Below are 15109 nucleotides of genomic sequence, written 5' to 3'. Positions count from 1 at the left end.
ACAGTTATTGAAAACGGTCGTCATACTGCCATCGACCTCCTTAGTGAGTTTGCATTCCTTATGTGCGCCCACAACTAGTCTAGATAGTAATGAGTGTAAAAATCAGGAAACGTGTATCGCATGCAGTATTGCTATCTTTTTAACAATCAGGTCTGCCTATGAAGTTCACTGAACGCCTATGTTACGAGGGAACCAACTTTCATTGGGATTTTTATCCTCATCTGACTATCGTGAAGCCTACTCATCATAGAAGCAGGCGACGACATACAACCAGACAGCGGCATTTCACCTTCTGCTCTTCTAAAGCATCCATCATGCCCTTCTCCAACTACTCTCCTGTTCGGGCCTACAATTGGTGCTCGAGCTATTCAACCTTCTCCAGGGGACTCTTTCTCCACCGGTCGTGGTGATGGCAACGCCTTTGATCTCAAATTACCCTCCAAACCTACCTACGCGTCACGTCCCATATTCCCGGAACGACGCTGGAGCAGCTGCTTACCTAAAGTCTCAGGCCGCGGTTTTCATCCGGGGGGAGGGGGGGTGAGGGTATAAAGGGACGAGGGTAGGAGGAAGACAAAGAGGAGGACGAGACGAAGAGGGGGAAGTAGTTTCGGGGTGCCAAGGGAAGGGAAGAAGAGGAGAGGAAGAGCGGAAGCCCGTGCGGAGAGAGGTCCGAGCGGAGGGTACAGGAAAGTGTGAAAAAGATGAGTCAACTCGTAGCGCTGGAAAGATATAAATAAAAGGGCGTGGTCCTTCGAGTGGTAAAGTACGTTACGCCGAAAGCAGCTTAGTCTCCTCAAAATTTAGATTTCAGCAATCCCAATGGCCGAATCTAGCGCTCCAAGCACAACTGTAGACAAACGGTTGAGAAAACGAAACTGTAGCGTCCGGTGTTTTCCGGCCTCTACGAGGACAGTGACACCCTTACAAGACGGAATTGGGATTTCAGAAAGAAATGCGAGCCGACCAAGGAGGGAATGGGTGCGATAGATGCATAAGCCTCATTGTTTGCTGCTAATATCTACGCTTCGCTTCTCGACGCCGCCACGGTAGCCTTCATGGCTGTCTGTAGCGCTCTCACATCGGACCCCAAACCGACCAACTTCCACTTCTCGCTCAACTCCTTTGCGTGCGCTCCATTCCGCGCCAGTATGCCCACATACTTGCCATACTTTTTCGCCGCCAACCTTACTTTCTCTAACGCGTCCAAAAACTCCGGTTCATCCCATCTGGCAGGTACATATCCGAGCAATGAAAGCGCAAGATCATTGGGACCAATGAAGAGTGCATCGACACCCTCAATTGACGCGATCTTCTCGGCGTTGGAGACCGCTTCAGGCGTCTCGATTTGGACAATGGTGAGGATAGTCTTATTGGCCAGTGAAACGTATTGGTGTGTGGTAAGCCCAGATGCCATGGCAGAGAAAGATGATCCTTGTCCTCGTACGCCCATCGGTGGGAATTTCGACCATTTGACAATGTTTCGAGCATCTTCGGGTGTATTTACCATTGGAACCATAATTCCACTGCAGATGCGTGAGCTCACAGGCACTAGTAGGACCACTTGACTTACTGTGCACCACAATCTAATGCCCTTTTGATCAGGCCATATTCTCCTGCTCTCAAACGGACAATGGGGGAAACATTCTCAGAAGCAATCACGTTCACCGTATCGTGCATATCGCTATCGTCATGATTCCCATGTTCGCAATCGATGATCACATACTGTGGAGGTTAGATTTAGGTCAACATTGGGAAGGGAGTTCAACTCACGTCCCATCCGCATGATGCCACAATTCTCGCAGTCCATGCTGAGGGCAACGAGGAGAAACATCCAATCATAGGCTTTCCGGCTTCTAGACCATTGCGAAGCCGATGTCTCGGAACATGGACGGTAATGCCGTTGGTAATGGTTGACATGATACTCGAGTCTAGTTGCTGCCTTGCTGTAAAGAGGTCGAGGGGTGGCTAATGTATGGTGGATAGCACCTTGTTGCACTCAGACAGGGAAACAATACAAGTTGAGGTTGTGTTTGCTAACAACATCGCTCTTTACCTTTATTGTATCGTTATTACCATGTATCCCACTCTGATTAGCGGTCTAACCCAAAGTCATCGCGGAACAAGTCCGCGAAAGCTCAATGTATGAGGGGAACAGGGAAGAGCGGAACGCGAGCCGGTTTGTTCGCAGCTGACCGATCCGTTGCTCCAAGGTTTTCGGATGAATCCCGCTTTCTCGTTCATGCCTTTCTACAAGAATAAACTCGTTCCGCGCATTTACGATTCATACTTTTCCGTCATCAGGCCTGCTCCAAAAAAAACGCGGATCGCTTCGTTATCGCCCTCATGAGTCCGCAGCGCGGTCATCCCGCTCATGATGCTCAGACCTCACGGTCGTCCTCAAGACGGAGTGGCGCAACGCGAGTCAGAAGAGGAGCCAACGGTTCAGCATGCGATCAGTGTAGGAAACGCAAGATTAGGGTGAGTTTCACTCCTGGTTCAGCCTGCTAGGCTTCCAAGCTTTCGTCAAGGGAGACATGCTGATGACTTCTGTGACAGTGTACTGGCGAAACACCTGCTTGTGCACGATGTATCAGGTTGAACAAAGAATGTCGATACGCAGAAGGGAGTTCCAGTGCTATTGCGCAAACGGCCTCGTATGTTCAGCATGTGACTGATTCAAGGCCCAAGCATAATGATCATCCATCAGGTACTTGGAAGAGCTGCAGAATCAAATACGGGATCTGGAAGCTAGACGAAGCGCTTTGCGATCTCTCTCTCCGTTGAACACCGCGAGGGAAACGGTTCTTCCCAGTGATGGAGGGCATCATATCGACGATGCTCGCGTTCATCAACATGACCAATCATACAATAGGAACCATTACCAACATGCAATGTCGATGAATATCAGTCATGTGGAATCACAAGAGCGATATCGACCGACTGCTGATATGTCTAACCGAAGCGCCGAATTAACGCGGCAAACGACGACCTCTTCGCCTACCGTTTCTTGGGACCATCACGAGCCGTTACGAACCCAAACGCATGTTCCTACTTCATACTCGACAACACATTCTCAAAACCAACACATCGATTCGACCTTAAATCGGGGTTCTCAACCGACATCTCCTCCGCTTACGACTGCACAACCTACCACCACCCTTGACTCCGATGGGCCATCACCGCGTTACGAAGCTATTTCCACCACCTATCCAAAACCTCATGACAGACCACTCCCATCCAACGACCAAATTCTCCTCGACCTACCTACTGACCTCGGCGTTGTGTCGATCCTAGAGCAGAGCTCATCCACTCAGATACCCTTATCCTCTCGGATCACCTCCCTAATCCGCATCAATCGTGACATCCTCCCACCAGCGGAGAACGTCTGGTTCCTCATTGCCCATTTCGAGGATTTTATCTCGGCGGCCTTCCCAATCTTTCATATTCCTACATTGCGGGTCTGGGTAGATAACGTCTGTTTCAAGGGAGAACCGGTGGAAGCAGAAATTGCTTGTTCGGTCCTGTGTAAGTGCTTCACTGTGATGGAATAATACAGGACCCTGCTATCAAGTTGTCCTGGTCTGACTATAGCTCTCTAGTGGTCCTGGCTGTTTCCGCGACTTCGCTCGCGCGCGGGTCACCTTGTGAATATCTCAAAAACCGCGCTGCGTGTAAGTACAAAATGTCTGGAGACTTGGATTCCACTCACATGTTCTCGCAGCTCTTTGGGAATACGGGCAAAAAGTATGGATTGGAACTTTTTGTTACTGATCTATACAATAGCTAATCTTGTTCGTAGTTTCTTCCACCTGTTTTCCTTCCTCCAATAGATGAACAGCGGGGCCTGCTTAGAGTCCAAGTCATGCTGATTCGACTCCAGTATGTCCTTTACAATCCTAACGCTGGCAGTGAGTCAATCCCTCTTCTACACAGTTGCTCCGGCTAACGTTCTAGATGTATGGGGTTTGTCTGGGGCAGCAGTTCGAGCATCTGTAGATCTCGGTTTGCATCATGAGAGCAGGCTGAGGGGGAATAGCCGGACGGCAATCGAGACGGATATCAGAAGGAGGGTGTTCTGGATGTGAGTCTTGTCCTATTGGGCATATTGGTCTTATTCCCAAGCTGATAAATGTTCCATCAGCGCGTACAGCTGCGATCGTGATCTGGGCATGGCGTTGGGTCGTCCACCAGCGATTCAAGATGAATGGGTTACGGCCGAAGTGCGTCGATCTTGATTCGGAAAGCAACCTCAATTGCTAACCCTATTCGTTTTTAACAGTTTCCATCGGATCTAGACGACTCGCTCATCACGATTGACGGCCTCTTACCCGGTCCGCCGTCCCCAGCCAAACAAACCGCCATACATCTCTTCCGCATTCGGAAACTCCAATCATCTATCATTTTCCGATTATACGCTTCTGGGCAGACGGTGCGGAATCCTACCAATGAGTGGTTGACCGATATTCAACATTTGATCGAGGAGTGGAATGATCAAAAACCTCGTGGAAGGGGGTTCTGCTCGGATGAGTGGCTCTTGCTGTGCTATCACCAGACAACGACCTTACTCCATCGTCCGTGCCCAGGAAATCCGACGCCATCGAGAGACTCCTTGGGCAAGGTGTTGCAGGGAAGTAGTGCAACGATGAGGCTATATAAAGAAGTGTACAGGAATGGTCGGATCAGTTTTGGTAGGTCGCTTTTTTATGGGGTCGATATGAATTGATGCAATGGTCCCTAATCCCTCATAGGTTGGCTTTCGATGTACCATCTGTTCATCTCTGGGGTGACATACCTCAATTCACTCTGGCAGGGGTATCGAAATGGATGGCGGCTTGTACCATCCTACATTGATGCCTTGCTGGACATGCAAGTCTGTACGAGCGTGATGGAGGGTTTAGCTGGTGAGTGACTTCTTTCACAGTCGATATGCTGCCCAATTGCAAGCTGAAACGATCGACGCTTCAGCCCTGACTCCAGGCACGGTATCCATACGCAATACATGGGAAGCGGTATCAGAACGAATGATTCGGCAACTCTCGTCCCATGCGCCGTGGGATCTCTTATCTCGCCCCTCATCGCCAAATGGACCAAATAATCACTCCAGCCATATTGACTCGTCTATACCACTATCAGACTCCAGTGAAACATGGCAGGCAGCTCGAGGGGAGGGGGCTAACTCGGCAATGAGCATGCCAAATGATAACAGCGGTGGAAGTGGTACATTGGGCGGAGGCGGAAATGCGATGAATGGGTTGATGGGGATGGAAAATCCATTCGATCCATTTTTGCTGCATCCTCTGGGGGAACTGTCGAATGATGACTGGGCGAGGGCAGTCGCTTCGGTCTTTGGTCCTATGGATTCGACTGCAGAGCTGCCCTTCAACTAAGCAGGGTTTATTTTGCGTATCGTATTGCATGTAAGTTGTACAGGGGATGTCCGTTTGGACAAGTATGCATCAAGCTATGTGTTTATACGTACCTACGACATTGGCTTCTCAAAGACTATCTTACTTGTGCAATAGTCAGGTCACCTCGCCGACGCGCGCAGAGGTGTGACACCCTTGCAGTGCCAATCGACGTAACAGATCCTGCCAATCGTACTATCGGTAAAGTATAGTCTGTTCCTATCCTCTTCCGTACTACCAAAGATGCAGTTTGTCACACTGGTCCCATGTCCCTCGGGCGGAACAATTCGTGCTAGAGGGATACCGTGCTTCGTAACGACGAATATTGACAGAAGTGAAGGATGGCAGATGAACAGGTTACCTTCTTCGTCAACTGTGAGCCCATCAGGTCCCGCGATCCCGAATGAAGTGACTGAATGTGATCAGTAGGCAATGTGGTGAGGCAAAGAAAAAAGAGATGTACAGAATTTTCCGGTTTTGGTCGTCGTACCATCAGAGTGCAGTGGTAGTCGCCATACGCTGTTATCCCTCGTCATTGCGACGTACATGACCTAACAATACTTTATCAGCACTCCCATCCTAGCCATTATCGCTCAAAAGACCCACAGTCTCCTCGGGATTCAAAACGAGTCCGTTCGGGCTGATACCATTCCATAAGAGCGTATCCAGTTTTCCGTTGGGAGACAAGCGGTACACCAAGCCCGTCTGATCTGTCATGCCCGTTTGGCCCTGATCCGTGAAATCTGAACGGAAATGCAAGCTAATCAGCCAATTTCATTCGGAGGAGGGGAGGAATTACCCACAGATGTCACCGTTCCTGGCTACAATCACATCATTTAGTCCTTTGAAACGCTCCATGTTCCTTCTCAGCAGAACTGGGTCGATTTTTCCGGTTTTCGGATCACATTTCATCTACTAGAGAATGAGCTTTGCGTCTCCGTGTCTCCATTCTAGGAGGACTTCGCCTGTCCTGACTCACCAGACCATTTTTATAATCCGCAACAATCAGCTGCCCCTCGTCATTCAGTGCAAGTCCATTTGGTTCCCCGTCGGAATCTGCCAATACTTCCCACTCCCGACTTTTCAGTTCACATCGTAGTATCCGACCGTAGGGGACGTCAACCACGAATAGATTCCCCTGTGCATCGGTCGTCGGACCCTCAAGGAAGATTTCCGGAGGTACACCTGAGCCTTCGCAAGATTTCGGTCAGTAAGTGCACATGCGAGGGCTGAAAATGAATGAAATCACCGGGAAGCCAATCGGTGGTCTTGGTCGACCAGAGCGTGGTGGGAACACTGGAGAATGCCCTCGCAGTGACTAACCGAGGTGGCGGATAAAAGTTTGACATGCTGTCTTTGGTAGTCAATTTGTTGAGTAAAGAATATTTGTATCAGATAAATATTGATGACTGCTGTTTCACCTGTCTCGAAGAAGTCACGCACTGCGTACTGGTACATGAACTTCGGGCCGAACGTAAACAAATAACCGATGACTAGCGCGGAGAGGGTTCCGTTCCGCGGACAGCGGGAGAAGGACTGCTCGCACTAAGTCCTGTCACAGTACGGCAAAGGTTTCCGAACGGATGCAACGAATGACAGCAGGAAGACATTTAGAGAGAGAGAGGGAGAAAAGATACATTGATAGTTCAACAAGCTCTATTTTCATCCTAGCCTATAGTACAAACGGAAGCCTAAACACTTCTTAATATACCCGATTCTCGACCTTGCCTTCAAAGGCATTGACGAGATTTTGAACCATGGCGAGACACGTAGCCTGCTGAACAGATTCGCATGCAGCTCCGATATGCGGCCTAAGAAGGCGGTTAGCATTGACTTCACAGCAGCTTCTGTAGCACGCACAACATCAATACGCGCTCACTAGCGCACAAATCCGGATACCTCTCCAAGCTCGGGGGCTCCACGGTAAAAGCATCGAGACCCGCCGCAAAGATTTCTTCGTTAAGAAGCGCTTGAGAAAGATCTTCCTCATTGATAATTCCGCCTCGGGCAGTATTGATCAGGATCGCAGTGGGCTTCATGGTCTTGAATTGGGGCGCCGAGATCATATTTTCCGTCGAGGGAGTTAGCGGCACGTGGATCGTCACAATATCGCTTGTTGTTAAGAGCTCATCTATCTCTGAGACCTTGTGGATTGAAGCATTTGGTATGGCCGAGTGCCAGGTGTCTAGGGATTTGAGGTATGGATCGTAAAGTACGATCTTACCTGAGAATGCGCCAGCAAACATTTTCGCAACGAGCAGGCCGATATTACCACCACCTGAAGGAGGTTGTTAATCCAGCTGCACGAAACCATGGATACAGATATGATATACTCACCGATAACGCCCAGCGTCTTTCCGTACAGCATTTGCCCTTTCCATCCGTCTAGCTTCGTCACCGAGGCACCCTTCCGTATCTTACGGTCAATCGAGGGGGTTTGCCGCGCCAAGCTACAAGAATTGGTCAGTTCTCAACTTCTATCTGCATGAGAGTTTCAGCACTCACGATAGCATCATTCCAAAAGCAAGTTCTGCCACTGCCTGAGCCTGAACGCCACAGAGTCAGAAGGACGGTCCTCACTGGTCATACTTCCGCTTACTCACGTTCACTCCGGGGGTGTTCATGACAGGAATTCCCAATTTTTTGGCATTCACAATATCGATCTTGTCCACTCCGGTGCCCTGCTTGGAGATGTATTTCAATTTTCCGCCCTTCATGGAAGTGGCTCGTTCCAAGTCTTCAGCCGTAACGTATGAACCTCGAACGAGCAAGCCTTGGGCTTCCTCTTGCCATTGGTTCTCCCCTTCATGGCCGGGAAGCACCAGGTCAAAATGTTTCTCAGCGAGTGTCAAGGCTTCAGAATGAAGGGGATCCAGGGCGAAGACTCTGGGCTTCACATGAGCTCCACACGTGCCGTTGGTACCATTTATGTGATGCCCATTTGCGACACCATTGAGGATGCCGTTTTGGCCTTTGGTTGAGGGGGAGATTGCCATGTTGACTGGGAATTGTAAAGTTCGATGAGTTAGTTGTGAAACCAGTTGAAAAGAGATGTCAGATCAAGATCATCGCCGGTCCTTTTCTAAACAACATGTCCCCAGCCAATCCTTTCCGCATACCATCTCACAGACTATGATTCCACACAGCAATGCAGAAATGGACGAGTTCGTGTTCGTACCGTTCCGCGCGTCAAAGTGGATCCCGAAGAGATAACGGAGCCGATCGCGGAAGGGGAGCGGCATGCTGGTCTAAGAACAGCACAACACGGAGCGGCACCGTTCCGATGTTTTTCCAGATCATGTGATCTCGCAATTCACGATCCCTTACTTTGCAAACTCCGTCCTTCCAGCTTTCCTCTCCGTCCACAAGCCATTCAAACATTACAAGAACCGGACCAAACAGGGCGAACGAGCTCGTAGATAACAAGCATCAACGTCCCGCGGGGATCCACGGAACCTGTTCCGATTCACTGTCATAGCCCCAGGGAGCCCCACGGATTTCCATCGAGAAACAGTATATATATGTTAAAAATGAAAGCCGTTTAGATTCGGATTTCCGGGCGATAACAGTTTCCAAAATGACCGATATCTCACAATATCAAGACAACAAGGATTACTCAGGACATTTTGAGAACGATGATGTTGGGACAATCGAGGTCCCCATCAGGGACCAGTACGAACCTGCCTTCATCCGCAAGACGACGCGAAAGGTGAATAAACGATGACTGGTGCAACAAAATGTATGAGAAGCTGATTCGTGGGAAATAAAAATAGCTCGACTTCACTCTTTTGCCCATCCTCACCTTGATGTACCTTTGCTCGTCTCTTGACAAGAGTAATCTGGGAAACGCAAAGACACTCGGAATGATCAACGACATCGGAGGCGATACGACTGGCGATAAGTACGCCCTGCTCAACGCCTTGTATTATGTCAGCTACGCCCCATTCAGTATGTTCACCGACTCTTCAATCCTTCATATAAACTAACTTTCCAACAGTGGTGCCTCTTGCGCTGTTGGGTAAACGAACGCGGATGGCAAAACTGCTATCGATCTGTGCTATTTGTTGGGGTATTTCCGCAACTTGCTTTGCGGCAGTGCGAAACTTTAGCGGTGCCTATGCTTGTCGCTTTCTAATTGGTCTCGGAGGTGAGTTGACATGGCACCTATTGTAGGTGACCCCTCCGGTGCTAACAATCCAAATCTAGAGGCGGGTTTCGTACCGCTCATCCAAGTTTACCTTTCGAGGTTCTACACCCGACGTCAACTGGGCACCCGAGTGGGTATCTGGCTTGCAATGGCCCCAATGGGGTGAGTCTTCCACACAAGGCAGATATGTAACATCTTTAAACATGACTGACTGTATCTCTTCCCATTTAAACAGCGGGTTTTTCAACGGTATCATTGCATACGGTGTGGCATTCATCAAGAGTCCGCACCTCGAATCGTGGCAAATCCTTTTTTTGATCGAGGGAGGAGCGACCTTCTTGATCGCCATCATCGCTTTCATCATGTTACCAGAGGACATCGTCCGATGCCGATGGCTATCCCAGAGACAGAAAGACTACCGTGAATTTGCATTCTTTTGACCTGATGGGTCGCAAGATGACTAACAATGTTAGTCGTATATGAAAGGTCATTGTCCATGGCCCCTGAATCCAATGAGGTGAACTGGAAACATGTCAAGGGTACTTTCATCCGATGGCAACAAATCGTTCGTAAGTGTAACTCCCAAGTTCAAGCTGCCCCGGAAAGTCACAGCCGAGCTCTACTGATCTACACTTTCCTAGCCGTCTTCATGAACATGTGTCAGCAAATTACCGGTGCACTGTTCTCGGCTTTCCTGCCCACCTTCTTGTCGGAGAACGGTTTCGAAGGTGCGAACGCTCAAATTGCTACTCTGGCTCCGTACGGGTCCGCTGCTGTGGTAAGTTCTTTGTTCTGCCCTGTATCGAGTAAAGCCCGTTGGCTGATTCCCCGCCGGAAGTGCATGATCATCGCATCTATGATTTCGGACAGATACCGCAACAGAGGATGGCCCACACAATTCGGCTGGTGGTTGTCAATCATCGCTTTCGGAATCTACCTCGGTGCTCCGTACACTAACCGGTCTGCAAGGATTGCTGCATTGATCCTCGGTGAGACCGGCCACTATAGTGAGCTTTCCTCGATTCTGTCAGCATGAAAAGTCGACTGACTGGAGTTCGCAGTTGCGACTCCATTAATCGTCACTTGGACTGCCAACAATGCGGGAAGTGAATCTCGACGTGCCGTGGCAGTGCCCCTTGCCGTGTCATGCGCTCAAGCCGTAGCGTAAGTTTTTGATTGCTGTCACTGCGTCTCGACCCGTATTGACACTGTTCATCAAGCGTTGGGTCAGGCTACCTGTTCCCCGCTAAAGACAAGCCGGCCTACCAGATGGGTTCAGCCGTAGTTTTAGGGCTCTCTATTGCCGGGTCTCTCTTTACTTTCCTTTACCAAGGTTTGATCTGGAGAGAGAACAAGAAAAGGGATAAGGCGGAAGGTGGCCCTCCAGCATCTGACTTCGTTGCCGAGACCAATGTCTATGCCGATGATGCTCCAGGATTCCGATACATGCCGTGATCGGGCGTATCAGATGATTTTAATCGTATTGCAGCTCTGTCACTGCGGTCAATGTCCGGGAATATGTCTATGGGTAAAAGTGCAATAGTGTAATGACAGTTGTATCACATGTATATCAATCGTTAATTTCACAGTCATGGCATACAATGAAGATCCGAACCATCCCGGCAACTTGCAGGGGCAACACATCACAACGCTGCCAACCTATAAGCGCTCACAACAGACTTCCTATTCATGATCAGGACAGAAGCAAATACAACCACACCGATGGTATTCCTTCGAAGTGCTTTGGACCGCGGTAATTTCGGCTTATACAATCGGTTCTATGAGAAAAGCCCTGTCAGATCCCCTGTGTTTGCTACCCACTAACGTTCCTCTCACCAGGTAGCTCTCAATAACTCCCTTGATGCTGCACTTGCACTCCCAAGTATACGCTCAGGATCATGTAGATTAAAGTTGAGTTGGCTTTCCCACCACATGTTACACCCGTTGAAGAACATACTTAGCAGCATGCAGCAGAGATACAGCCTCGGATACATTGTCGGACAAATTGAGGTTGATCGGTGTTTGTTCGGAAAAGCTACAGAATGGGATGCACTAGGCGGTATTCAGTTTCTTCATTCTGCAGTTTTCATATGGTTATCTGAAAGTGATCTTTCTTGGACGGATACACGGCGATGACGGGCTTAACTAGTCAGTTATTAGATCCACCGAATATCATAACGGGGTCCGTTTACTTGTACACTATTGCTTTATTCTTGGCATTGTTCCTCCTGGAAGTTTGCCAATTACTTGCATGATAAAAAGATAAAGAAGAAGAGACCATTAAATGCATGAGCAAGCTTATTGGAAGTATTTCATGGGGCCGCGGGGACGATCATCATCTCGACTGCTCAAATACTACTGGACTTGGAATGATTTTACGAGTGCATATTTCGGTGACTGTGTTTGACTGATCAGCCAAGTGTGGTTGAAATCGAATTGGGAGCTAGACGGCCCAATATCAGGAATAACAAATGGAAAGCCGGTTGTTTGGCAATTTGCAACATGCGCAAGCATCGACTTTATTATTATGTGATCAGGCTGCAGGGGCCCTCACGAGACAACGAGACTGCTGAGACAAGGAGATTACAGATGATTACGTGGCGTAAATCAAACAACAAAGATTTCCCAATCATATTCTTCCAAAAGATCTAACCAATCCATATGCAATTGTCCATCCTGATTTCTCGCCCAAACTTCATGAACAATTTTCCGTGATCGCTCAACGTTGAGAAACCCGTACTCATGTCTGTTATAGCGAATCATTGGGTCAGTCACCTTGTCCTGTTTTAGATTGAGCATTCAGACTTGCAAGATATCATCATATATCCGCTCCACCGTCTCGCGATCATCCAGTTCGGCTTTATCCTGTCCTCCGGCAACACAGCACAACGCCGTCTGGAATATCACCCAGTGGGCTGAACATAACCCTGGCAAGCTCTGATCTATCATTGTTTCAAGCAATGAAAGGGATTGCCGGACGAGGAGGCGAATGTGCAGAGATGAAGGGGGCTCACAGAGGACATCGTGGTGGAGTTGGATGAGGCATGTCAATCGGAATGCTTCGTGCAGGTAACGATGAGGCTTGACATGCGGTTTAGCTAACATTTCCAAAATCAATGGTTAGGCTTATATAGACAAAAAAAGTATAGAGAACGTACCAATTAAGAGCGCATCGAGTCTCTTCTTTTCATCTGTTAGATCCTTCTCCAGCTCCATCGCTCGCTGCAACGCATCAAACAAGTCTTCGTCACTCCATCCTTTACCTCTCCTTCCTCTTCGTTGTCGCACTAGAGCTGCAAGGCGATGCATTGTGGAGAAAAGCGGTAAGCTGGCCCCAGTGAGGGTATTGAGAGCTTCAAGGTTAAAACTGCAGTAGTGGCTAACGAGGGAGGAGGGGACCATGGGAGCGCGATTGAGGATGAATGAGCCCTGCGAAAGTGGTCAATTGCGTCTTTTCTTTTGAGAGTAGAGAATTCTTATTTACCAGAACATCATGATATAGGACATTCTCAAAGCTGATAAGTCATCAGGATTAGGCCCTTCAGCTGAGAGATCAACCTACAACTGGTGATGCATTGACTCGGCTTGGAAGTCTTTCTCTGTCCGAAAGACAAATGGTACGAGCACAGTCAGATGCCGAACCACCGTATCGAATCCCCATACATCACCACGGCATATCTACAGTCATGTAAGCAATGTATCCATAGAGCGAGAAAATAAAAACTCACCTTGAATTGCATCAGCATCAGATTAGACGCCAACAATGTCATATACTCTCTATTCTTTTCATGATTAGGCATTGCTCCGCTCCTTCTCTCGTTACCATCTCCATCAAACAAATCTCTCATTCTATTATTCACCAATGTTGCCGACTGCGAACTAAATTTTTCACTCGCTGCTTCGTACTTTACGAGTCCTCTGTTCACAGCATGTCGAGCCGCCCACGCAAGGATAGACAGATGTAACCCCTGACCGGCTGATCCTTGCCCAGCGGCCATATTTGAAAGCTTTGTAAATGCTTCAAAGGCATTTGAGGAAGCATCCCCGGTACAGGAAACAAGTCTAGCGAGAGAATCGTGGAAGTAGTGTAAGAGGGCGGTTTGGGGCTGGCTTGTAGGAGTGCCTCGATCGCTACGACGAGATGGGGAATGAAAATGTGAAGGGGACTGACGACCAGATTCGGGACGAGAAATGGGTTGAGGAGGCTGAGGATCGGAGGGACCATGGGATGGAGCCGGATGAGAAGCGTCGACGTGATCTTGGGATGGGGGTGTAGGTTGCAAGAGGTTGTTGAGAGAGTCGAAGGCGTTAAACGTTTGCGTAGTGGGTACTGCTAGGCAATCAGCAGCCCATAGTTGGAGCATCGACTAGAAGGATGAATATCAATACTAGGTCAATCATGTAGGGGGCTACATACCTCGTCAAGGCTGCAACTACCATTTAACCAATCCATCACCTCGGCTTCTGTGTTCAGTTCCGGTGGTAGACCAACTTCTGGGACTGCAGATGCACTATAAATGGCATAGGGCCGAACATTTCGTTCATTCATTTGCAATCCGGCCCGATCTTCTTCTATATGTCCAAAGATACGAGTGAAATCCTCCAGAGTATTCGACGCCGAAAGAGGTCCAGCAGCAGCAGTACTCGGAGCAGAAGCTTGCGAAGGGGTGTAGGAGTGAGGCAGTATTGTGGAAGTTGGACCGTAAGACATATACGGAGATATACTATGGGTCATGTTATCGAGATCTGTAGGAGGTACGAAAGGGGATTCGCTGACAGCCGGCGTTTGAGATTGTCTTTGCGAAGATGATCGAGGAGGCTTGGAAGCTGATTCTGACGGCCAACTACATTGCTGCCCATTAACGTCAGTTATTCAAGGCTCATATCATGATAACAATGTCTGAACTTGCAATCTTCAATCGGGTACACGCCTGACAGACAGGTTTTGCCATATCACAAAGTTTTCTCCTCTTGCGGCATGTAAGACATCCCAATCGACTCCGTGTAACCTTCCGCCTTTTTCTCCCAGGGCTCAGTGTTTGATTTCCGTTTGCTGGTGATCCAGATACAGCTTGGGGTGCTCCATTGTTCGAAGATGTAGCAGCAGAGTTCGCATTCGTAGTAGATGTCGAAACGTTTCCAGGAGTGACAGGTGATGCCAACACGTCGGGCGACGACGCTCGTTGCTGTGGCGACATGATCGCAGGTTACAGAGAAGTAAAACAGACAGAGAGGCTTTTTATGGGTGTTTTTAAGCTTCCTTGGAACGAGATTGAGACGGCAGTGACAGTACAACAAAAGACCTTGTTATGATAAAAATGAACGGGGAATTGGGGCATTCGTCTGGCGGGCGCTTCGATAATAGCTTGCCGCTAAAAAGTCGTGACGTTTTAGCCGAAGACATGCAAGCCCCCCGAGACTGATATCATAAAGTTGTCATCTAGCCGCCCGCTTATTCCTGCCCGACGGAGACCAGAGCCAGCATCTATACGACACTGCTTCTTTTTCAAGTTAAACATCATATACGTATCAGTGGTCGGTAGCCGTAACTCGA

The 15109-nt window shown here is 48.8% G+C and overlaps 6 protein-coding genes across 7 annotated transcripts; 2 read left to right on the top strand and 4 right to left on the bottom strand.

The window, feature by feature from the left end:
• Positions 1-1021: 1021 nt before the first annotated feature.
• CNBA0240 (hypothetical protein) lies at positions 1022-1920 on the bottom strand (the record flags this gene model as incomplete). Its single annotated transcript, XM_772927.1, has 3 exons — positions 1022-1526; positions 1574-1725; positions 1774-1920. 3 exons carry the CDS (start codon positions 1918-1920, stop codon positions 1022-1024), a joined length of 804 nt encoding a protein of 267 aa, XP_778020.1.
• Positions 1921-2346: 426 nt separating this feature from the next.
• CNBA0230 (hypothetical protein) lies at positions 2347-5390 on the top strand (the record flags this gene model as incomplete). Its single annotated transcript, XM_772926.1, has 11 exons — positions 2347-2481; positions 2560-2657; positions 2711-3528; positions 3603-3674; positions 3725-3747; positions 3803-3911; positions 3958-4084; positions 4145-4223; positions 4283-4691; positions 4752-4904; positions 4948-5390. The coding sequence occupies 11 exons, from the start codon at positions 2347-2349 to the stop codon at positions 5388-5390; spliced, it is 2466 nt and encodes an 821-aa protein (XP_778019.1).
• A 140-nt stretch (positions 5391-5530) lies between these two features.
• On the bottom strand, positions 5531-6757 carry CNBA0220 (hypothetical protein; the record flags this gene model as incomplete). The annotated part of the gene is made up of 6 exons (XM_772925.1): positions 5531-5820; positions 5899-5959; positions 6015-6151; positions 6212-6320; positions 6388-6599; positions 6658-6757. 6 exons carry the CDS (start codon positions 6755-6757, stop codon positions 5531-5533), a joined length of 909 nt encoding a protein of 302 aa, XP_778018.1.
• Positions 6758-7110: 353 nt separating this feature from the next.
• On the bottom strand, positions 7111-8404 carry CNBA0210 (hypothetical protein; the record flags this gene model as incomplete). Its single annotated transcript, XM_772924.1, has 5 exons — positions 7111-7219; positions 7269-7686; positions 7746-7858; positions 7914-7954; positions 8012-8404. The coding sequence occupies 5 exons, from the start codon at positions 8402-8404 to the stop codon at positions 7111-7113; spliced, it is 1074 nt and encodes a 357-aa protein (XP_778017.1).
• Positions 8405-8985: 581 nt separating this feature from the next.
• CNBA0200 (hypothetical protein) lies at positions 8986-11010 on the top strand (the record flags this gene model as incomplete). The annotated part of the gene is made up of 10 exons (XM_772923.1): positions 8986-9117; positions 9182-9356; positions 9406-9555; positions 9615-9717; positions 9791-9975; positions 10029-10124; positions 10197-10333; positions 10394-10562; positions 10617-10719; positions 10776-11010. The coding sequence occupies 10 exons, from the start codon at positions 8986-8988 to the stop codon at positions 11008-11010; spliced, it is 1485 nt and encodes a 494-aa protein (XP_778016.1).
• Positions 11011-12162: 1152 nt separating this feature from the next.
• Positions 12163-14753, bottom strand: CNBA0190 (hypothetical protein; the record flags this gene model as incomplete). Of its 2 annotated transcripts, none has more annotated exons than XM_772922.1 (8): positions 12163-12301; positions 12365-12653; positions 12714-12984; positions 13040-13070; positions 13118-13233; positions 13284-13922; positions 13973-14407; positions 14466-14753. In XM_772922.1, 8 exons carry the CDS (start codon positions 14751-14753, stop codon positions 12163-12165), a joined length of 2208 nt encoding a protein of 735 aa, XP_778015.1. The 2 variants fall into 2 exon arrangements, with proteins under 2 accessions (XP_778015.1, XP_778014.1); XM_772921.1 differs by having other exon boundaries at positions 12204-12301; positions 12570-12653.
• Positions 14754-15109: the final 356 nt, after the last annotated feature.

The sequence above is a fragment of the Cryptococcus neoformans genome, chromosome 1, assembly GCF_000149385.1.
Source record: "Cryptococcus neoformans var. neoformans B-3501A chromosome 1, whole genome shotgun sequence".
In the NCBI taxonomy this organism is placed as follows: Eukaryota; Fungi; Basidiomycota; class Tremellomycetes; order Tremellales; family Cryptococcaceae; genus Cryptococcus; species Cryptococcus deneoformans.
This window is presented reverse-complemented; position numbering and strand designations above follow the sequence as displayed.